At 37.7% G+C, this 23,996-nt stretch overlaps 3 protein-coding genes across 3 annotated transcripts in view; 2 read left to right on the top strand and 1 right to left on the bottom strand.

The window, feature by feature from the left end:
* The window catches only part of LOC145772493 (mitochondrial sodium/calcium exchanger protein-like), a 49,490-nt gene extending 34,022 nt beyond the window's left edge, over positions 1-15,468 (top strand). Inside the window, exons 7-14 of the mRNA XM_082584368.1 lie at positions 9,559-9,760; positions 9,898-10,028; positions 10,302-10,480; positions 11,976-12,108; positions 12,286-12,407; positions 12,862-13,096; positions 13,661-13,722; positions 14,040-15,468. Of these exons, the coding sequence (XP_082440494.1) occupies positions 9,559-9,760; positions 9,898-10,028; positions 10,302-10,480; positions 11,976-12,108; positions 12,286-12,407; positions 12,862-13,096; positions 13,661-13,722; positions 14,040-14,219 (1,244 nt within the window). The 3' untranslated portion in view covers positions 14,220-15,468. The remainder of the gene's footprint in view (positions 1-9,558; positions 9,761-9,897; positions 10,029-10,301; positions 10,481-11,975; positions 12,109-12,285; positions 12,408-12,861; positions 13,097-13,660; positions 13,723-14,039) is intronic.
* Positions 1-23,996, top strand: part of LOC145771977 (uncharacterized) — a 228,054-nt gene that overhangs the window by 138,380 nt on the left and 65,678 nt on the right. The window lies entirely within an intron of this gene.
* On the bottom strand, positions 16,802-23,101 carry LOC145772742 (uncharacterized). The gene is made up of 2 exons (XM_082584619.1): positions 22,771-23,101; positions 16,802-17,095 (listed from the first exon to the last, which is right to left on the bottom strand). Exons 1-2 carry the CDS (start codon positions 22,896-22,898, stop codon positions 16,921-16,923), a joined length of 303 nt encoding a protein of 100 aa, XP_082440745.1. The 5' UTR covers positions 22,899-23,101; the 3' UTR covers positions 16,802-16,920.

Here is a 23,996-nt window from a genome sequence, read left to right as displayed (position 1 = left end):
TACCTGGACTCCTATATGCGAAATGAATTGATATATCTCCAATTTTCATTGCTCTGTGCATGTGTAGAAGATATTTTTAGTCAGTGCTGAGGTCATTTTCATCAATTTCAATCTCTGGTGCAGGAACTGCTTTATATTTTACAACATCTAGTTGTGTGACGGGGACGGTGGCTAGCTGCCTTATAATGGGCCCAGTGAAGCTATCGGGTCTGCTAGTATTGCCATATCTTTTATAAGTTGCCTAAGAGGCAATTCATTACTATGAAGTAGGCATATTAACCATTGAAGTGGTTTTTGGAAATGATCTTCCAGGAGCTTTATCACGACGCCTTTTTGACCTGTGTTTATTGCGGTTCCATCGCATCCAATTGCAATTACATTATCGTAGCTAATTTTATTGGATCTAAGATATTGAAGAATCCCTGTAGCTATTGACACATTAGATCAGTTGGCTGCAGTAAAATGACCAATGAAATGATAACTTGGCTCCTCAAGTAAAGTAATGTGTTTTTCAACTGCGAAATGTTTTCGAAGTCGCTCAGCAATTTCATTTTGTTTGATGGTTTAATCTTTTCGGCCACCAAAATATATGCTTTGCAAATTTATGCACATGATAGGCCTACTTTTCATTTGAGTTGCAAACCTCATTTTTTTTCTCGCTCTTCTCACTTTGCTTTTATCTATGACTGATTGAGATTTGCTATTCGTTACAACTGCCGCATCTTGTAGAAATAATGAAGCAATAAGTGCTGCAGACCTATCTGAAATACCAGTACGATCGCATGATTCAGCAAATACTACTAAACTGGAAGTAACCTTTCTTTTTCTGGGGTTTTCCGAGGCAAAACTGGGTTGATAATCAAAATTTTCGCAGCGTTCTTCATTGGATGACAAATTTTCTGAGCTTGAATAAGTTAAAGGTGTTTTAACCGAGGCGCTACTTGTGCCTGCTCCTGGGCCTTCACGTAAAGAACGGAATTGTTCTGATCTTGCGACTCTCCTCGGAAAACGTTTAACCCTATTTCCTGTGGGGGGGGGGGGGGTCGGTTGGGATTTGGTACTTTTCAAAGCAATACAATTAATGAACTACGCAATCCACAGCTTTGAAATTTCTTGACTTTTCCTAAAATTTATTCACGTATTTATTCCGCTTTAAATGACGTTGCTATTGTCTATAGTTTTAGAGATATGGCATGATTTTCATAACATACTCTGATATTTTAGCTAGCCCTTTTGTTTTCAAATTATACGGATTAATAGGATTACTGATCGCCGCCGTGCGTGGAACTGCGACGCAGATATCTCATGATTTGGTTTTGTTGTAAAGCATTCAACCGTAATGATTCCGCCTTTTGTTTGCAAACTCGAGTTTTGAGTTGCTTTGATTAATCTTTTAATTACATCTGAATTGCTTTGAAATTATCAGAGAGCATCCGATAAGCTATGCTGAAAAAAATGTAATTTTACGTTGTTTTCTATGGCGAATACATTTTGTTTCTAACTTATAACAAAAAGCAGTAGGAAATTTCTTGACAAAACTCTGTTTATCTCATAAAACAAACATACTGATGTGGTAAGTTTCTTGATTTCTTGTCGGAAAGCAAGGAGTGCGTTCTTGACCCGCCAATAAACTTTTGCATGTACCTGTACACTTATATTCACATGAATGTTTATGGATGTAGTGAAAATGTTTTATGAAAACGAGAGATTGAAGGATACTGAAAAGAACTTGACACAGACTATCTAAACTGCTTGGCTTTTGTGGAAAAACACACGCAGCTAAATTATTGTGCTTTGACAAGCATTGTGCATATTGTATCATCACTGAAACTTTACCTAAATGGTAATTTTGCAGTTGCTTGAGAGATTACAAAATTATTTTTTTATACGAGGATTGAAAAGTTTTGATATATCTCAGCAGAAACACTATTAGGACCAACTCAATAATTTCAAACTTTTCATTCAAATGTTGGTCTACAAAAACTTATTTTCACAAAACGGTGTAGGCCTATATCTTTTTCTCCATAAATTTGGACGTTTGTGTCATTTGGAGCAAAGTTGTTTGTTGGGTTGAAAGAATCTGAAATCAATGCCTCGTTTTTGTAACGTATCGTAACGTAATCTATCAGTCAGCGCTTTTGTGCCTTTTTGTTTTCGAATACATTTCCCTGACAAAAGATTGGCTTTTGTAATAACGCCATCAACCATAGAGTTGTATTCTCTAACTGCATCTCAAACGCTATACCATACTCAGCAATTTTTCTAAAGCATTGTTACACAAAATGCATATCTGACAAAATAAGAAAATTATGTTGAATTGAATTATATTTTATACGGATGGTTTTCCTTATCCTTGAAAAAAAGAAAGAACGATTTTTATCGTTTGGCATAAAAATATGTGTATTGAGGTTCACCTTGGTTTGCATAATGAAAATCACCTCAAAGAATTGCTTGAAGTGATTTTCGCAGCTATTTGCTCCTTCGCGATGATATCAATTATAGTTTCCATCAGATGAAACCTGTTCAAACTATTTTTTTTTAAAACTATGGTTCATTCAAGAATATAACACTTTGTAAATATAGCTTACTTCATTTTTGTGTGTTTACTTCGATTTTTTTCACAAGCAAGACCTTACACAAAACAAGTTATTTGCAACGTGAGTCGATCGACCAGAGTAGCCTAAATGGACCAGAAAGCTGTAGCCTAAACTTGATTACTTTTTATCAAAATGTTTGCACATTGGAAACAGCAATCACTTTGTTTCAAATCAGCAAATCACTTTTTGTCATTGGTTCAACGTCTGCAGACGTCTAAACTAATATACGACGAAATTGGTTTTCTGGGTCTTCGGTTCGGAAAAACATCATTATGATGTATTGTGACGTGGTCTATCACCCAGCAGTAGTTTATGCGTCTTTTGTTTTTGGATGTGTGTCAATTACAAAAGATGGCTTTTGCAGCAACGCCATCAACCGCAAACTGCATCTAAAATGCTATTTCAAAATTTGAACAGAAAGAAATCTTCTCATGCGTAATAAATAACTTGACACAAAATGCATGTCCAAGAAAATAGACAAAAAATGTAGAAAACGTTATTTTGCAAATCTAGTTAACAACATGAAAAAAAAACACTTCAATGACTTTGACACAAGCGTGCATTTTTAAAATATTAACAACCTTCAATTTTGCCCAAGGAAAAAGTCAACACTTTAGTGATTTTTTGTTATTTTACGACAATAGCACTCGGCCTGAAAAAGATTTTTTTTCAATTTTTTGTATCGTTATGTCACGACTTTGAGTTTGTTACGTAGAACGGGAGTTCCATTTGGCAAACGACCTCTTCTATAACCTACCAACACGATTTGACTAAACGATTATTATCACTACATTTTGTCACAGCTGTTTGCAAAATTGTTTCATTCAAAGTGATCATTGTTGGTAAGTATTGAAACATATCACTTTGGAATGCATCGTGACATAGTTTATCAGTCAGGAGTTTTAGACGCTCTTTGTTTTTGGAGTGCAGGATGGCCTAAAATAGAACAAGCTCTTATCGAAGGAAGTCACTACCTTTGGATAGGTTGTTGTTCAAATACCACGTGACACCATTAGGCTACCTTACTTTTCTGTATTCAATCGCTACCCAGACAGCAAATCAGACAATTTTTACATCGATTCAACCTCTTTAGACGTTGAAATAATGTTAAAAACGAATAAATAGCTTCCTGAGATGTGCTGTGAAATGCAAAGTGTTTCTTGATCATGCATAACCAAATTCGACAGTGTGAATGTGAAAAAAAATTGCTTGATTTAGTTCCAATATCAAGTAATGACAGTACGTTTGAAAAAGTGTAGACTATAAACATGTGGCTCAAAAAGAACTTGAAATAGTTTTTTGCGGTGATTATGTCTCATTCTCTGCAAATGTTGAAACAAAGCAAATTTTTTTTGCAATGCCTCCGGCAAAACAACAAGCAAACGCGAGTCGGACGCCAATTACGATTTCATTGAAGCGTGGACGACGTCTCCGCGTAAGAGATTAAAATCTACACAATGGAAATAATCCGTCACACTCAATTATAAGTTAATTAAGAAGCAATATCTCAAGTCAAATAAAAAAATATGACCAACCATCAAATTATTTGATTTTTCAAGTTGCGCTGTTGAACAAATTGCAAAAGAGTTTCGATGTTATGTTGTCAGATAAATTATCTACACCATGTGAAAATTTGATTGATCTATCTTGCGTTGTTTTTGAGTTACACGAGCTCAAAGTGATAGTGTTGAACCGACCCCCCTTTCCGCAAGTCAACTGGCCAAAATACGTCACAGGATAAAGGGTTAAAGTTAGATTTTGTGGCCGATTTATCATGTTTATCAATCACCATTATGCGAGTTGTTCTTTGATCAAGAATGAACTGTTGTTCTGTAACAGGAACACGATTTTCCTGCGGACAAGTACATTGCAGAAAATTGGAACACTTAGGCTACAACAACCGATTTCAAATATTTTTACTTTGCAGATTCTTTCATTTGGTCCAAATTTTACTGAAATTTAGGCCCACCTCTAGAATTTGACTTCAAAAGGTTATACTGTAATGGACAAAACATAAATGAGCGTACAGCGTTAACACCATCTCGCTCTTTTGCGACAAGTTTGTTTATTGAGCAATGACAAAATTGCATCTCAAATTGGTGAAAATTCAGCATTTTGTTCGTCGATGCGGGGGCAGTAAACCTTAAGCTTCGAACATGCCTTTACATAGGAAAGTTCTGGGTACATCCCACTTACAATTTATAACTAGCCAGTAGAAAAATTATAAAAAAAATTATGTTAAAACGGAAAGTGAAATTTCCCTTTTTTTTCCAAAAAATTGAAAGTTTGACCCCCTGCGGGGGCAGAAGATGCACCCCCAAACTGATGAAATTTTGCACACGTAATTTTTTCATGCATGTGCCACTTTTTATGACTAGCCGTTTTTGAATTTCGAAAAAAAGTCAAAAACGGCCCACCCTACTCAACAGTGACTGCGCTCCTGCCGTTTGTGTTCACGCGTCTGCGCGAGTCAACGTTATCAAAGTTGACGATAATCGCAAGAAAACACCGTTCCTGACTAAGCAAGATTGAAACAGCCTTGAGACCAGCAGTAACAATTTGAGCATCGACTGGATTTGCTTTGCAGCAGAAAGCAGTCGCACTCATCACACTGAAGAAATGTGTTTTCGGTTGTGTTTTGTTTCTAACAGGCTACGTGTAAAGTAGCAGGTTTCGAGTATCGGTTGCTTGATGCTACTCTAGTTTCGTTCGAATTACGCCTTTTAATAAATATCACAAATGTATATTTTGCACTGTTTATCATGTCAACTGGAAAGGGTCGCGGAAAATTTTAGGAGATTCAAAAGGGTCACGATCAAAAAAGTTTGGGAAGCCCTGGGCTACGGTACCCGATAATTTTTTTTCGATCCAAGCTGTAGGCCACACATTTGGTTAGCCTTTACATTCTGTTACTACAATGTAAAAACAAACTGTTAGGCTAACTGGGTTCTTGTGAACAAATTTCTGCTGGTCGGGATAACTAGGCTACGGTACCCGATAATTTCCTTTCGATCCAAGCTGTAGGCCACACATTTGTTGATCCAAACTAATCATTTTAACTATTCAAAAGTACTAACTTATTGACATAAACATGACAAATTTTAATTTTTAATAGTTCAAACAGTTTATTTTAATTTTTTTCTGCACGATTTCAACGTTTAGCGACGTTAAAACGATGTAAAAACGGCAAAGATATTTTAGCTACAGTAGGCTACCCGATAATTTCCTTTCAAAAATTTCTAAAAATCGCCGAATAGGGAACTAGACGAAAAAGGCTCTCGCCAAAAAAGGCTCCTACCGAATAGGGAACTCGCCGAATAGGGAACTCGCCTAACCGAACTAGCCGAAAGGGGCCATGCCCCCCCCCCCCCCCCCCCAATTTTCAAAGATTGGATTCCGAAGTTGAGCCCTTTGTTGAAAATATAATAAAATTTGTAGAAATTTATAACGTTTTCCAAGACATCTGGCTATTAACACCCCCAAGGATTTGTTTTAGACACACAGAAAGACACCAATAAATTTTGCAAATTGTAAATCGCGCAAAATTTACGCGATTTACGTTTCTTTGAACTAATTTGTGGATTAATTTCAGAATGGCTTACTCTGTTGGGTTTTTGTGTAGTTATTGAGTTTTTGTGTAGCTGAGTTTTTGGTGTTTTCTAATTTTAGCCGCAGTTTTTGCCCGTTCGTGTGTAAGAGCTACCTTTAATAAGTTACCGTAATAGCTGTTTTTCTGCTAATAAATTTTATACAAATATTACCCTAAAAGTGTTTCCAGAAAGCGCTATAATCCATTATTTGAGTGTAAATTTGCAAATATTTTCCAGGGGAGCATGCCCCCGGGCCCCCCTAGAATACGTGTGCCTTCGGCACGCTTTAACCCCCACCACTTTTATTGCTTCCCTTGCTCAACCCACCAGGATACGCCACTGCACATCAGGTGGCGATGGCTTAATCAGACACTTTGTCGTTCTCATCATTTCATAAAATATTTGGCCCCCCCCAAATTTTTTTTCTGGCTACGCCACTGAGTATAGGCCTATGCATTTTGTATCTACACAATCAGCATGATGGACAAAGATGTTGCTTTGTCCATGACTCTTGGGGGCATGCCCCAAAACCCCCCTAGAAAGCTTGCGCCTTCGTCGTTCGATCGTCGACGTCGCGACGGCAAATTGGGCTACTTTTAAATCGCTTTGGCGCATTTTTGGGCTCTTTTTTTTTCAAAAAATCTGGCAACACTGGTTGCAGCTACCAACGGTGCTTAGACTGCTTAGTAGCCTACTTGAGCTTTATAACTGTGTTTTTTTGCTTTGTTTAAAGTGGATTGGATTGTGGTGATGAATTAGTGGTGGTCAGCTTGGAAAATTGGTTTCTGTCATTCTGGCAATTTTTATTCTCCAGTTTATTTCCAAAACCGCTTATATCCACATTTCTAATTTTATAAAAAGGCGATTCTAAGCCTTCTAATATTCCTTAGATCTGGACAAACGTCATGGCTCAATTCAGTAGGTAGTTATACATCGTTAGAAATCAAAAGCGCATTACATTTACCAAGCGAAACTGTCATAAACGTTTTTCGTGGTTTTCTCGAAATCACCGAAAGTGGATGTAAGCGGTTTTGGAAACAAGCTCTTCACATGTCGAACGTTGTTTTTCGTTGCTAAAAAGAATTCTAGGGGAGTGACGAACTTCTTTAAAATCAGCCACATTGGAGACACTCGCTCGTGCGAGTGTCGTTAGATGGTCCCGCAGTACTGGATTACAATCCCGATAAAGCAGTTATTGCGTGATGCAACGATTCTATTATAGGACGTCGCCCAGGCCTAGAGTTCAACAACGCTAAGTGATCATTTCAGCATTGTTGCAAGTTTAATTCTATTTACTTGTGCTATCGTTATTTTTATTTTGTATTTTGGCCTCCAAGCACGCAGATTTGGCCGCCGAAAAGGAGCTCCCGGTAGGCCACGATGGCTGCCGAAAAAAAAAAACGAGTTTTAAGTAGGCTTACCATATTTTTGTGAGTTCAAAACGGGACGCCTCCAAAGACCAAGACCATTAGCTGTGATTTTTTAACTTGACGTTTTCCGATATTATTACATAGGCCTACATTTAAAGCCATCTCGGCTGTCTTCCTTGACCGTATTGTCATCGAGAGTTCATGCGCATATTCTCTGTCTAAATATCGGTTTCAGTTCGAAAAATAGAAAGGAATTGACGTTAACGATACAAAATAATTCGAATTTAGGTTTTTTCTATAAAGCAAAAGAAAGAAAGAATAATAAAATAGCCTGCGGTATTCACGTCGATAAGTAACTCCCAATTGCACTGAATTTACCCAACACTGCGTACAAGCATTTGTGAATTTACTTATTCGCCCAATCATACTTTTCTATAGATAACACCTTCTTCAAAAAGACATTGTTCAATTTTACATTCTCGTAAAAGTCAGAGCAGGACCAATCAGTATTGATTTTACATGTGATAACGGCTTTCACGTTCTGCTCCAGCATCCTGCTTCTGCTCTCAGACCACATGCTCTTCATGATGGAAAAAATTCACCTTCAGCAAGTAGGCTACATAGCAACAACAGTAACGAGAACATGCTAATTGGTAATGCTCGTGTATTATGCTGGCTGGCTGAACGCCCAAGCGGGACGTTTGGCTAACCGGTCGGGACACCGGGACAAGACGTTAAAAAGCGGGACTGTCCCGCCTAAAACGGGACGTATGGTAAGCCTAGTTTTAAGGCCTGTACTGTGTTGCAAAATTTTGTGACGTAAATATTATTTTGAGGCAAAAATGAAAGATTATAATTAGGCTAAAAGCGAATAGCAGAAATTGTTATATTGCAAAATGTGCAGTAGCTTACATGACTTTAAAAGAGCACCATTGCCCCCCTTGCCCCTCCATCTGCAGAAAAATTGAGGGCAAGGGGTCATCCGCCCCCCCGCTTCCGGCGCCCCTGATTCTAGTCACTCTAAAAGTAGGCTAAGATTTTCCGAAAGTGTGTTGAGAGATTGGTTGATTCAGATTGCAAAATAACTATTTGCCAATGAAATTCTGCAATGATAATAAAATATAAGCTTTCCCTAACCCTACTTTTTTTGAAAAGCTCTTGTGCACCGCAAAAATTAATTTAAAGAAAAAATAAGTTTGACTTCGTTAGAAAAAATAAGTTTGAAACCACTGAACCAACCGTGCCAACGAAAAAATGTTGCATTCACACGGTTTTAATACAAACTTTTACCAAATTATGTAAATGAGACAGAAATCTCGTGGGAAAAAAATTTCGCATCCCGGACAGCAAATCAACCGTTTTTACATTGATTCAACGTCTGCAGACGTAAAAAATGTAAAAAAACGGTTGATTTGTTGTCTAGCATGTTATTTTGTCTTATGAAGCTGCGTGTCTTGAAGTTACTGATTTTGTTCTTTTTGGTTCCAAATCGTTAGTTGTTGACAGCGTTCTCGCAACTGTTACAAGTCTCAACGAAAGAAGACAACCTAAAAATTTCGATAAAAAATCAACCAGGTTTGGTAACTACAAAAGTTTATTGGTAGAGCTTTCGCCGCCGTAAAGGCGGCTTCATCAGTACTCTTATTCAAGGTTAAGAATCTGCAGAAACCTTTTATTACTAAAAATTTCGCACTGACAAATAGCTGTCGTATTCTGAGTTGTTCTGAAATGTATTATGAAATTCCTGGGAGGTTGTCGTAGTCTTGTATTTCTAAAACGTATTTTAGTAATATTTCATTTAAATGGTATGCTAATCATACTATATATTGTGTGTGATGTATTCCATGTCAGTCATAATATATACACAAGCACAAAACTAAATATCGTTTTAATCTATTTAAAAAGTAACTACGGAACTTTCTGTCGTTTAAAAGATGTGTCAAGTCATGTACTGATGATTTCACACTGTGTGAAGACTGATGGCAAACGATTGTTTTGAAGGGTTTCTCTGCTTCTACATATTCTATGTGGCTGTGGTGGTTATCGGTCGGGTCATACATCAAAAACTGCGTGCTTGCAGAAAGATTGCAGAAGGAATTTTGGCTGAAGAAAACGGTGGAGCGGTGATAAATGACGTTCCTATTCCTACTGATTCCCACGAAAGAACACCTCTACTCGCCCTTGGTTCGCCTGCGCTTTCCAGGTGGGTTCATGTTTGCAGTTGATGTAAAGTACTCAAACCTGTTTCTGTACACATCGTTCTGGAAGAGTTATGCGTGGGTTATGTGTTTTCTTTGGCAACGTACATTTAGTCTTTGAACTATAGAATTTGCTTTTTAGTCCGAACACAAATAACAACAACATCGATTCAGATGGGAATGGGAATTGGATGGATGTCCATTTCCGTTTACCTCCGTCTTCTCATCAGAAGACCAGGTACAACTTCCTAGGAGAAGATCCTAGGGAGGAAGGTGGGAAGAAAATAAACGATTCAATCTAGACATCAAAATCTGTCATTTTTGCCTTGATTCAATGTCTGCAGACGTTAAATCAATGTAAAAATGTTTGCTGTCTGGGAACAAACGCTTTGAAATTTATTTGTTTCTAAAATCAAAATTCTCACCGGAAAACTGTTAAAATTAAGGATAATTCTGAGATCAACAATGGTAATTTTTTTTGGGATCTCTTATAACACATCGGTGATTGGTCTTGACCTAAAAACTATTAAATCGTGTCGTCTTCAGCGTTGCTAAATGATCATTCTTCGATGGAAAGTGGACATAATGAGGATGATGAAGAAGTTGAGGAAATTGACTTCACTGATCGATCCTTACCTTTCATGTTTATAAGTGACATCAATCCCCTCAAGAAGAAAGATTGGCAGAAGGCAAACTGTATCGTCAGGGTTCTATTATTATTGCAGGTAAAGTTGTGTATTGCTTAATGGAAGTGTCTAGAAAACTAAACGTTTCCGAAAGCACTGAATTTTAATTACGATTTGACTTTAAACAATTGTTTTTATAAGTCATTTTGTTATTCATTTGCATTCTCCGACTCGGGCCTGAATATCATCCAAAAGTATCAGGGTTGTTCAATTGTTTGCCGTGACGCCTCCATTTTTTTCTCTGTCGTTGACATTATCGATGGTTACATTTCTACCAACCGTGTCATCCTTTAATGTTTTATCTTTTTTTAGGTCTTTTTTGCACTTGAAACCACTAATTCATTTCGATTTTTTTCTCACAACGCATTCCTCATCCTCTCATTTAAGGTGTCCCAACAATCTCAGACGATTCTCTTTTAGATGTTGATCAGTATTCCCAGCTCGGCAGTCCACTCTTCAACGTAGTATTGGTAAATTTGTCACCAAAGGTTTTACCTCACATCACCCAAATCATCCTCGTTTTTGTCGTTCCCATTTGCCTGATATCACCTTTTTCATCTGCCAGCGTTCAGCCCTCAACCCTAAATGCATCTGTGATTGAAATCATCAGCTTGAATGATTGTTTCAAATAATTTTTAAATAGCAATTTGCAGCAACGCAAACCTTGGTGCTTATATTTTTATTACGGTTTACCGGATGTGACGTTCACTGTTGAAGCAACACAACATCTTGCTGCTTGATGACGTATTGTTACTCTCGACGAATCGTAGCGATTGACTCTCATCGAATGGTTTGTTTGCAGGAAACAAAATATTCCTTGATTCTCATGCTTTGGTATTAACGATCTGTACGCTGACTTTGTCGTCGCATTGCAGTCATGTTTGAAATCTAAATAACTAACACTGTCCAAGAAATATTAAGAAAGTTTAAAAATAACATATTACGTTGCTTAAGATATTGGGAACGTTATTATCTGCACTGAGCAGCTTTATTTTTCAATTTCTTTTTTGATATTGACTGCAATGATCGGATTATTTCAGACGTTTAATGCATAGAATATTGAAAAATATCGTTGAAAGATACGAAACCTTTGAGAGTATAGCCGCATGTCAAGTTGGTTGTACCATCGTTGTCAGAAGATGTCTATTATTGACTTTGTTTTTGTATGATCTTGCTTGTTGTTTTGCAAAATTATTCAAGCAAGCTGTCAACGGTGGCTACTGATACTCGTCTTACACATCAACCTGTTATGGGTGCTCAATGCTCATTGGTGGATATGTTGACCGCATGGAAACGTCACACAGTGACGGGTGATGCTATATGTGGTGTTTGTAATCATACTACGGAAAATACTTGGTTACTGCTATTTTGCAACTAACAGTTGCTGTTATGCATATTATTATTATGAAGTAGGAGTGTGTTATGGTTATGTGGTGTTAAGTTGATATACAAAAGTTTGCAACTCTGCATCTGTCACCCTGGACATGTGAGAAGTTCGTACTTGAAATGCTTACGTCCACTCATGTTGGAACAGGTGCCTTGGAATTTGGTGTGCAAAGCCACTATCCCTCTCATCACGTTGGGGACCTCACGAAGGGGCTGGAACAGGCCCCTGAACTGCTTCAGCCTCATTATTTCCCCTCTATTCTGCGTTTTTGCGACAAAAAGTAAGTCATCACGCTTGTGGTCTTGGGTCCAATATCAGGCGATTTAATTTATTGACTAAAATAGCATTTAAAACATTTCCCCCTGAAAAAATCGCTTATGCTAGCTACTCGAGATCATAACGTCATTGTGACGTGCTGATGATGTAGTGATTGTGACGATTTCGTGATTGTCTCCAGGAAGTGACGTGTGGTTAGGAGGTGTTTTTCCTCTTTGGGGTCTGTTGCTCATCATTGGAGCTGTGGCTGCTACCTCTGTGTGGTTCACATCCAACAACTTGTCCCACCCAGCTTATCAGTGGGTGAGTTTATTTTGAATGTCAATCGGTTCAGTTCATCATGTATTTAGTTGTTAAGGGTTTAAATCGTCATTTTATTTGACTTGTAGTTTTTACATCTTAAGTCTGTGCTCATTAGAGCAACGTTTGTCTTTTCACGCTGTCGTTGTATAGTTGAACGTTACAGCGACGTGAAAAGGAAACCGTTACTATTTGAGAACAAAGTTTGTAACATAAAATAGTGGCAATCACTGTGTGATTTGACTGTGTCAATATCACATGGCTTACCTGATCGAATAGGCATACCTATTACCTATCCAATGTCAATACTATTAGCAATCAATACCCAGGGAGAAAATCCATCGTTGAATCATTGTAAAAATGACGGACTTTGCTGTTTGGGTAGTTAGCTTTACATATGCTTGGTGTAAACTTAGGTTGGATCAATATTAAAAGGACGAAACGTACATTATTGCAGATCTTCGCGTACTTCGGGTTTGTAGTTGCCATCATATGGACTTACACCATCGCCAATGAGATTGTCAACCTGCTGCAGACCTTCGGCGTCATCTTAAACGTCAGCAACGTTGTCATGGGCTTGACGTTTCTCGCTTTTGGCAACTCTATCGGTGACGTAGTTGCTGACGTAGCCCTTGCGAAGCAAGGACGTCCTCGAATGAGCTGGTCCGCTTGCTTCGGTGGTCCATTATTTAGTATCCTTTTCTTGAGTTAAAATATTTTGTAATTTGAAGCTTCAGAATGTATAGCCAGTGGTGAATTCAAAAGGAAGGGGCGATTGAGGTGATCGCCTAAAACACAGAAAAGTTCCTTTATACACGGTGTATTTGCAAGGTCGAATAAATGTAGACCTACTTGTGTCTTGTTAAAATCGCACCCCTAAGACTACTAGCTGGATCCGCCCCTGTGTATGGCGTTGACGCAACGATAAGTTTGAAGTAAGAGTGAAGTATATTTTGACCCATATTTAGTTTGAACCTGGAGAACTTCTTTTTAGCGAATGTCGACTTGGTCAACAACATTTTACGATGAGACAGGGAGTTTATTTTCAGGTTGCCGGTTGCTCAAGCGATCATACGAGAATGTTATTGTGATCCAAGTTGTATATTCCTATTGTGATTTGCATTACTCACTATGTGTGTAGTGTGTGGCAGTGCACAAGTCTATCGATCAAATTTTTTATCGTGTTCTCCAGTTCCCATAGCTTATATTTCTGACCGCTGTGTTCTCTGATGTGACCTTAACCTGCTGAACCACAGACCTGCTTATTGGAGTTGGACTGCCCTGCACCATCAGTATTATTAGAAATGGAAGCATAAAAGTAAGTGATTGACACCAGTATTTACGTTGTTGTTGTAATTTTCACTTGATTTTAAGCCTTGGTACCTGACTGTCTTGAGCCGGACTACTTGTCTTCAAGTAAAGGGAAACGCAGCTCTTTTAATAATTTTTTTTGGAAAGACTCGGCGAAGTTGGCATTTAAGTGATACGTAGTCTTTAGATTTATATTTATATACGTGGTAATGCAAGTGCTGATATTTCAAAATCTTTTTTGTGTTTTTATGTGTCATATTGCCAGCTTTGAAACAAGTATGTTCGCATTAAATCATGCGGCTAACCGTCTGCGTTCTTTTACAGGTTGCCTTTAACCATCTTGAAGCTGTCTTATGCGGTGGTGTGATTTTCAGCCTGTGTTTCACCTTCATTGTAATTCCCTGCAAAAAGTTTAAGATCACTCCTGTGTACGGAGGTATTCTCATTTGCATCTATGTTGCTTTTCTGGTCGTCGCAATCCTAGCTGGTATAAACGTCATTTGAATCGTCCACGCGTTTTCTCACTGTCCGTTTGAAATGAAGATTGAACTCACTTCTGCTTTTTTTGACATATTGATTACAAAATACTCGGAATTTAAGTATGTCGATTTCGTGAGTAGATGCGGAGAACTGTTCGCCTAGACCACGCAGTCAAAACTGGTTTGAAACAAGTTTCATCCGGAATTGTTTTATCTCGATTGTGCCATACAATGAAAAGGCTGTGATACTTTATTTTTGCGACAACATCAGTGTTTAATTATTATTTTTCTTGTATTACCTTAACGCCTTGCCTTAATTGCAAGGACAATTTGTGTTCGGTACGATACGTATTTTGTGAAGCGTACTCAAAATTGCAGTGTTTATTAATCTTTTCGTAATTTCATTCATGAATCAAAATGCAGTAGACCTGAATTTAAATTTTATTTGAATGATGTATTGTTTGCGAAATTGCTTCCATCTGTACTTTTAGTGCAATATGAACACTATCTTGCAGTATTTTCTTCAACATTCTGTAAAACCATTGTGCAGCTGTATGTTTCACTTTCCATATTTTTGCCGAAGTCATCAAAAAGATTGGAAATATGCAAAATTTTATCGAGCGGTTGTGGCCTTATCATTGGAGCTCAAGTGCTTTTACGAACGAATTAATACATTGCCTATTTATGGCGTAATGGTATTTATTGCGCAATAAACAGTCAATTCACAACATGTAATTGAAGTGAATTAGTTTTTTAAATTAAAAAAAAGTATCGTTGAATTAAAAGTTTTACCAATTTAAATTTTGAGCCAAAACAAATACAAGTAAAAATATCCTACGACTTAGGCTACAACATGTTTACTGAATTGCATGAAACTGATTCTGAATTACGTTCAATCCATTTCTCTCGTTCAAGACATATCGTTACAAAGTAGCTTTATCTACCCGGTGTTGAACGACGAATGGTGGTTGAAAGTGCTTTTGTTGGGTTTTTCATCAACATATCTTTCGTTAAAATAAGATTTTTTATTTAATTTGATGGCAGTACTAGCAACGCATCAGCCTATCAAGCTACTTGACTTTGTTGCGCTTGCTATCATTGCCGATGTTGTACAGTCCAGTAATTTAATGTTTGTGTTGCAATAAACGTCAATCCTGTGATTTGACTCGACCCTGTGCATTGATTCAATGACTGACTAAAGATGGTGATGTTGCACCGGTCCACCCCAGAATATTACATGGTTAGCCTTAAGCGTTGTATCACAAAACAAAGCTAATTTCTTGTCCACTTTTCGATTACTTTATTAGCACTTTGCAATGGTTGGCGAGCCAGAAAGGAAATTGAATGAGGAACGCACTGCTGCAGGCTGCCACTTTTTCCGACCCTAAACCTTGCTTCTTACAGTCAGCGTTTTCAGTGATTTCCTCGTGAGGTGTGAGATGAAAATCAGAGACTTTTCCTTGTAAATCAGGGGTCTTCATTTCAACCACTTGGGTCGCGAAAAGGTTGCTATCGGGTTGCGCGAGCACACGTTCAAAATTGCCGTCAAGAATGCAAATTGGTTGAAAGGATGCCCTTAGCCATAAAATAAATTGATAACAGTGAAAACGTACAAATAAATATCGTTGGGGAAGTGGTACGGAGCCTTTGGTCACGTACCACTTCCCCTCCCCCCCAAAAAAAAAATCGAAAAAACACGTAAATTTTCTATATTTTTGCAAAACTGGTTTGCCCGTTTAACCCCATGTCCTTAAAGAACGGGTGGCATTAGAAGCGCATGGTAGGCCTATTAGCGTTGAATTTAAACATTAGTAGCCTACCGGCATCGGTAAAGTTTTAAGAGGCCCTCAAAAACTAAAATAGGCTGCTTATGAAATATTTCGAACTTGTCAGTGGAGGTATGAGGTGAATTTGCCTGCTAGCCTATATACGAAAGGTGGGAAAACCTCAGATAAATTTTACTGAAAGCCCACACAATATTATACAAACCTTCAACAATCAAAATATTGAAACCCTTCTGTAGTCGTGAAAGAAAGTACGGTAGCCTACATTCAAAAAGTAACTTCGATTTTAAATCAAAATAGTCAGTCAAACGTGTGAAAAAATCTAGTTTTAATTTGATGATATTGACCAAATACACGGAGTGCGTTTTGAACAAAAAATCATTTGGACCTGAAGGTGCACAAAAAGCGACCAAAGCAACGTTAATTAGTCAAAAATTTCTGGCTAGAGTAATCCTCTTGGACCTCCTGCTAAACTAGTTTCTTTTTCCGACCTCGACTTTTTCATTGTTTATGTTATTTTACAAATTGATTTTTGAATCTATCCTCGTACTGACAAAGCCTTTAATAGGTTATTTCTGGTAGTTTCGCATATTTGTAGAGGCTCTTTTTGCCCTTTTTTACGTAACGGAAAACGTTCAAAATGGTGACTATTTATAACCAGTCCGTGAGAGAAAAAAGGTTTGGGATCGCTGCTGAAAATCACTCTGATTTGTGTTGGGCCTAATTAAACTCATGCAAGTGTTGAATTAATGCAAAAAAGGGCTTACTAGGAGGAAGGAACTGCACAAGCGATTTTTCGATTTCATATCTTGAACTTGAAATGACTTCTGTTCCAACATAAGTAAAGTAGGCTATACAGTATAGCCTACACGTCAACAAATCGATACTCGCGCCACCAGCGAACGACGACGCGCCAAACATCCACATGCAAAAATAGTTTCATTAATTATATCCTTTCCAGGCAAAACTGTTGACAATACTCTCTTGGGTAGGTCCTTCCGCTATTCTCTTTGAATCAGGTACTTTCTTCGAAGCGTTAGCCGTTAACCTGGCCACAATCCCATCTACAGTTTTCTGGTCTGTTTTTGGATGCTTCCGTTCCTCTTCCCACCATATTCTAAACCAAATATTACCTCGTGAGCATAGGGGAGACTGGGGTTTGTTGGAACATGGGGTTTGTTAGAACATTGCTTTTTTTTGCACCCCGAAAATATTTTACAGAATTTTTTTTTTATTTTACGACTGGAAACACTGAAATGCTGCTGCTGTGATTTTCTTTGACCAAACCTTCTAGGAGTTCTCACTGGAAAAGTGTTTGTTTGTTTTTGATGGCTAAAAGTAAATTTGGGTACCGCCCAAAAAGTTTGCCTACCTGAAGGAAAAAGGAAGATAATAAAAAAAAGTTTTTGTTTGTGTTACCTACAAAGGTAGAGCTGTTGCAAAGTACAAAAAAAGTTTGCTTAATTGTGACCAGATTTGCAAATTTAACTTATTTATTTCAGTTTAGCTTATGGGGTTTGTTAGAACATCTCTCATGGGGTTAGTTAGAACATGTTCTAATGACCTCAATTAAGTGAAATTTGTGTTTGTGCATAAACTTGTCTTTTTCAATGACCAATGATTTTAATAATACATATCTAACAACTTATTTATTACCATATTATACTTTTTAGTTGTCAACAATTATAGAAAATTTCTTTCTTAAATTGATAATCAGTATGCGTACTTATAAGCGAAAAACACAATGTGCTACAATGCCAACAGATGTTATGGAAAGGGCGATGATGGAAGCATTAATCCAAAAAAGACTAAGCCTATGTCAAACTGTTGCAAAACAGTATATGATATTCCTCATGTGACATTAAGGAGGAATTGCTTAAAGCATCGACAGAAATTACCATCTGCAAATAGTAATCCGGATGAAGTAAATTTACCTCATTATGAATGTTTCAATAACAGAAATGTTTTTTACTGCTGTTCAAGAAGCTGAGTTAATGAATTATCTTTTAAAAGCATCAGCTTTATATTATGGCTTGTCAACTAAAGAAGTTAAAAAGCTGGCATATGATTATGCCAAGGAGCTTGGCCTGAAGTTTCCAGGCTCTTGGGACCAAGGCAAGTCAGCTGGATGTGACTGGTTGCAAGGATTTATGAAGAGGCATCCAAATCTATCGTTGCGAACACCAGAAAGTACACCATTTAAGCCGTGCAACAAGCTTTAGTCTACACAATGTGCCAACATTTTTTAATAACCTCTCCTCTGTAATAGACAGGGATTCTTTCACACCTTATAAAATATGGAACCTGGATGAAACAGGTTGCACTACTGTGCAAAAGCCCTGTAAGGTTGTGGCTCCATCTGGTGTAAAACAAGTAGGCGCTATTGTTTCTGCAGAACGAGGAAAGCTTGTCACATTGTGTTGTGCAATTAGTGCAATTGGAAATTCAATTCCACCTATGTTTATCTTTCCAAGAGTAAACTATCTGACATTCAAGAAGGAGAATTTGTTCTTGTGAAATTCAACACTTCGAAACGTTTACAGCACTTTGTTGGGAAAATTATTGATGTTTTTGATGATAGTGATGTGACTATGCGATTCTTACGATGCTGTGAGCAATCCGAAATGCTTGATGAATGTCCTACATTTGTTCCAAAAATAGTGACAATTCTGATTTCACTCATCACCTTTGTGACATTGTCTTTAAGTTACTGAAACCTTCCAATCTGAAAGGCACTAAGCGTCGCCAAGAAAAATTTGTGTTTTCTGTGGATTTAGCTAGATATAATCTCCAATAAATTTGTTAAATTCAGTGTTGTTTGTGGTTGTGTACTAATGCTTGTGATATCATTTTCTTAGACCATCATCATAAACAAGCAATATTATTTTTTTCATTTCAAACAGTTTGGACTAAAAAAAATTTTTTGTTTGCAAAAGCCATGGTAATCCATCATTTTACATATACTATTCTACCTTAAGTGAAAACATAATAAACCTTTCCACATTTTTTATTCAAAATACACTAATATACTGCTTTTTGTGAAGTATTTGTAAAGAAAAAGTAATGTTCCAACAAACCCTGTGTGATGTTCCAACAAACCCCAGCACCGGGGTTTGTTGGAACATTTGACTGCTGTTGGTAAAATTAAATTTATGAGAAATGTTTTAATGTGTGGTGAATTTTTCTTTGTTACAGTGTTAGACAACAGGTTAGTCAAGGTTATTGAGAAAATTTTACTTTGAATTGCAAAGGGTTCTTTTGTTACGTGGACTTTTCTAGAAAATGTTCCAACAAACCCCAGTCTCCCCTAATTGACTGGGCCTACTATAAAAAACTTTCTAACCATTTTTTTATGAAGTAACCTACCTGGAGAATAGATCTTTATTTGGCCTGTGAGCATTTTTTTTGCACAATCATTTATGTCATATCACAAAAGTCACGTTTCTTGAAGGAATTTTGTCACATTTTATAATTCGCCATCCTGAATAAATTTTACAAAAATCGATCAAATATTTATGATGTTAGCCTGTGGGCTATGGTTTTTTCAAAGTGGGATAGTTTTGTGATCTCCCGAGGTCCGAGGATTAAATCCTCTAAAGATTGAAAGACACTTTTTCAAACTATTAACTTATAGTGCTCGCAAATCATAAAAATAAAAAAGCCATTTTTACTTGTAGCCTAAATGATTTAAAATCTACTGAATTTTCGTCACGGTTGACTGATAAAAAAAACTCAGTTAAAAAGTACGGTAGCAGGTCTTTGTCGCTAAAATTGTTTAAATCTATCAAAAAATATATAACATAATGACTCAAACGTTTTCGACAAGTAGGCTACAAGTGTCCTCATCAGGAATTAAATCTGCAATATACATAAAATGAAAAATTGTAAGATAAATTTGACTTTGCACTATAGCCTAACTGCAACGACACTCTGGACTGAAAAGCACAAACTGAACAAATGATACAAGAATGATTAGCCTACGAGTAAATAATAACTTACTGTAGTTTAGGCCTACACCTTATGTGATCTGTTTCCCACCGTACAATTTACTCGTAGCCTAATCATTCTTGTATCGTTTGTTCAGTTTGTGCTTTTCAGTCCTGAGTGTCGTTACCGTAGGCATATAGGCCTAGTCAGGGCCTCTGAGAGAAATTTTCGCTAGGGGTACGAAGAGTCATTCCGGGCCCCCTTTCACTCCGGGCCCCCTTGTCTTGGGCAAAAAGTGTGATGTTTGCTTAGGCGTATTGCACACCACACAACATTTTACTGCAGAAATGGACATCTGTGCGCAATAATAGTATCAGGCTGCAATAAAACTATTATTTTGTGCATAGCCTATCATGTGATCTGTCCCTCGCCAATTTGTGTATCCTGCATTGAATTCGTGTGTCAGTTGTTGATGGTTCTGTTGCTGAGAGGTACTATCGCTTGTAGGCTACATCTTTAATGTAAAATTTTTAAATTCATTTTTTTATTTCTCTTAGATGTAGCTTATAATTATTTCTGAAGAGGGCACTATGTGGTGTCGAAAACGTTGGATTTAGCAGTTTTTTTTCTGTGTTTAATGTTAAATTCGTTAACGTTACTGAGTGTTATATGTATCTGGTAGCCTACAAGCCAAGCTCTCTACCAAGGCTCAAACATGACATCTTGTTAAAACATAATCAAGTTAATCATCTGACCAATCCTAACCTTTCTTCATTAACTTTTGCATTCACCACATGCCCAGCACTAGAAGAGGTGAACGAAAGAAGTCACTTTTTTTGATTCCGGCTCTGGTCCTGCTCCGAAAGTATTCTCCAGCTCCTGCTCTAACTCCGAAATTCACTGTGGTGAAATAAGCGTGAAACTACCTTTGTCAAATAGTTTTTAAAAAGCACACAAAAAAAAAACACCCGGCTTTTTGCCCAGGTTTTTCTAAAGCCTGCTTTTGCTATACTATGCCCCTCCCTCCCCGGACAGGAGAATAAATAACTTTCATGATTTAATTTAGGGTGCTTTTAACAGAACATTTTTGCACGTAAAGCATTAAATTACCACTTTGGGCCCATAATTTGCTTGCAAAGCACTCGATTACCTTTCTGGGCCCTTTTGCTAGATTACGGGCTCCCCAGGACTAAAGAATAACAACTTTTATGCTTGAAATCAGTCGTTTAGGATAGTTTTAACCAAACATTTTTGCGCATAAACTGTAAAACCACAATTTCGGGCCCCCCAACAAACACAGGCCTGGGCCCTCAAGGGTACGCCGTACCCTCCGTACCCCCCTCTCATAAGCCTTGGGCCTAGTGCAAAGTCAAATTTATCTTACAATTTTTCATTTTATGTATATTGCAGATTTAATTCCTGATGAGGACACACGTACCGGTACGTGTCGAAAACGTTTGAGTCATTAATATTATATATTTTGTTTTGTGTTTAATAGCCTACATCATGTTAAACCCGCTAAGGTTACTTTGTTTTGCTTGTCTATGGTTCAAAAATGCAAACTCTCTACCAAAGCTTTATCTATCAAAAAGTTTTGCAAGGAGTAGCCTCAGGTATCAACTGAAAAGCCAACTTTTCGTTTTTAGAAAATTTGATGCTTGAATGATCACAAAATAGGCTACCCGTTTTTAAAGGGTCGCAGCTTCAAAATTACTTGCTCGATTTTATGAAAATCAGTTTCATTTTAAGCGAAAAATTGTAGCCTAAAAGTTTTTATTGGACAAAAAAAAATATTGTAAACTTATTGCATTTCAACAAGAAACCAATTAGAAAGTCCATTTATAGCAAACATAAAACAAAATAAAGTTTAGTAAGTACAACTTTATACGGTAGGTTACGGTAACAGCTCAGAGGTCTACGGAGTCAGACTTTTTGGACTCCTGCTCCACCTCTACTGCGACTCCGAAGTCTGCTGCTCCAAATCCACTCCTGCTCCAAATCCACTCCTGCTCCAAATATTTTGAGAATATTGACTCTAAACTCCAATCCTACTTCAAACTCAAAACATAAACGACCATCAAAAATTTGTATAAACTTCTACGTAGGCTATTACACTTGTAAGCTACCTTCCCTGGTCTCTGTCATGAAAAGAAGACATAGGTATTTTTAAATGAAACAAATACTGCCTGGAAAGTAAAGCCATAGAGGTATACAAAAATAACAACTACGCTATTAGCTTACAGCATAAATGTTTGCATGCTAAAGTATCAACTGGCATAAAAATCAAACTCCGGCTCTTGTTTTTGCGAAGAATTTCAGACTCCGGCCGAAAACCGAGACTCGGTCTTCTAAATACTCCAAAACTCCGTCTCCAGTAAGTTTACAGTGTAGCCTACGCCTCTGTTGGCTAACAGGTAGACCTCCATAAAAGTTTCAAACTTATTTGTTTCTTGCAACCAAAAAATACGGTTGTGATCTCTTTCTAAACTCAACTGCTGTATTCTTTGAACTGAACTACTGAAAATTTTACTGTAGCCTACCTTTAAGGATTTGATATCCAAAATCGCGATGTGCAACACGATGACTTGCAAACTTGATATGTAATTTGAACTCGTCGTACATTTTCCTTGAACATAAAATTACCAGGCAGTGCACCCTATTATGGATCTGTAATTGGGCTTTGCTCTAGCACCAGCTTGTTGGGCGTGCAGTTGTTGTTTTACATTATGTTGTCTGCCTTATTTTTTTCATAATTAGGTAGATACCTAGGTCCTAGGTATCTAGATAGTAGATACCTACAGTAGATACTTAGTCTACGAGTAGCCAATGATTACAACCAATATTATTTAACTTTTAAAACCTCACTTGGTTTTTCTGGACTGAGGCCTTGACAGATTGTCTACGCTTAGTTGGATGTCGAAATTGGTGAGCTTCTGATATCCTAGAGGGAATGGGCATTTTTTAATAGTCCCCCACTTTTGTTTAGGAGCCATTTTAACAAATTAATGATAGGCCTATACACACTTGAGCTCAGAAGTCTAGGTCCGCGTGCAAGCCGTGCATAGCATTTGTTTGCAAGCTACTAACTAAATTTTTTTTCTTATAGGCTATCTACAGTAGGCTATATTACTCCTCTCTTCCGGCCAATACTTTAAGTTGAGCTACTAACTAATTTTTTTTTTCTTTTGTCTACAGTATATTTCTCCTCTCTTCCGGCCAATACTTTAATTTGAGCAAATAACTCCGTTTCCCAATTATTGCGTCATAGTGTGGTTATTTTATCCAGTCTGCATGAAGGGTGGACGACAGCAGGTAGCTACAGCAGTTTCTCGTGAGTACCATCCCCAAAATACGAAGTCGAACTTGTAAAAAAAAAAACACTTTCATCATCCGTACGGCATAGTTGTCGGGGCTACATGGGAATGGAAGCTGGAAACAATGTAGGCCAGGGCTACTCAACTGGCGGACCGCGGTCCGAATCCGGACCTTTTGGGTGTTGATGGTGGACTTTGAGCTTTTGGAATAACCTCACTGCCACGTTTCAGGGCTTCTTTAAACAGATTTTTACTGAGAGGAAGCAATTTTTACTGTGATTATCCCAGTTACTGGGAGACTTTCGTGGTTGTATGTGAAATAAGTTATTCACCGGACCGCTAAAAATATTCAACTTATCAAACTGGACCTTTGTTAAGATTAGTTGAGTAACCCTGATGTAGGCTATAACACCCCGCCATCCTACAGTTCAACACAAAAGGCTACTAAAACACACAAGAAAATTAAAGTTTTAGAACACTCAGTGCCCTCCCCGCAAAACTCACTGAACTTCTGCACATAAGCTAGCTGTTTCCAACTACTTACCAATGGGATCTACCTGATAGTCCGCCCCGTTAGCTCAGTGGTTACTCGCCCGGCTAAAGATCACGCAGCGCTGGTTCGACTCTCGGGGTGTGCGCTTGAGCAACGCATGTCAGGACTGCTCTGCATTTAGCGACACCTAGTGAATGGAATAATTCCCCAGCAACAACACTTTAACTATCGGAAAACTTCACTCTGCCAATCTCGGTAACCGGCCCTGCGTCAAGAGCCTCTAC

The sequence above is a fragment of the Aplidium turbinatum genome, chromosome 6, assembly GCF_918807975.1.
Source record: "Aplidium turbinatum chromosome 6, kaAplTurb1.1, whole genome shotgun sequence".
NCBI classification, from domain to species: domain Eukaryota; kingdom Metazoa; phylum Chordata; class Ascidiacea; order Aplousobranchia; family Polyclinidae; genus Aplidium; species Aplidium turbinatum.
This window is presented reverse-complemented; position numbering and strand designations above follow the sequence as displayed.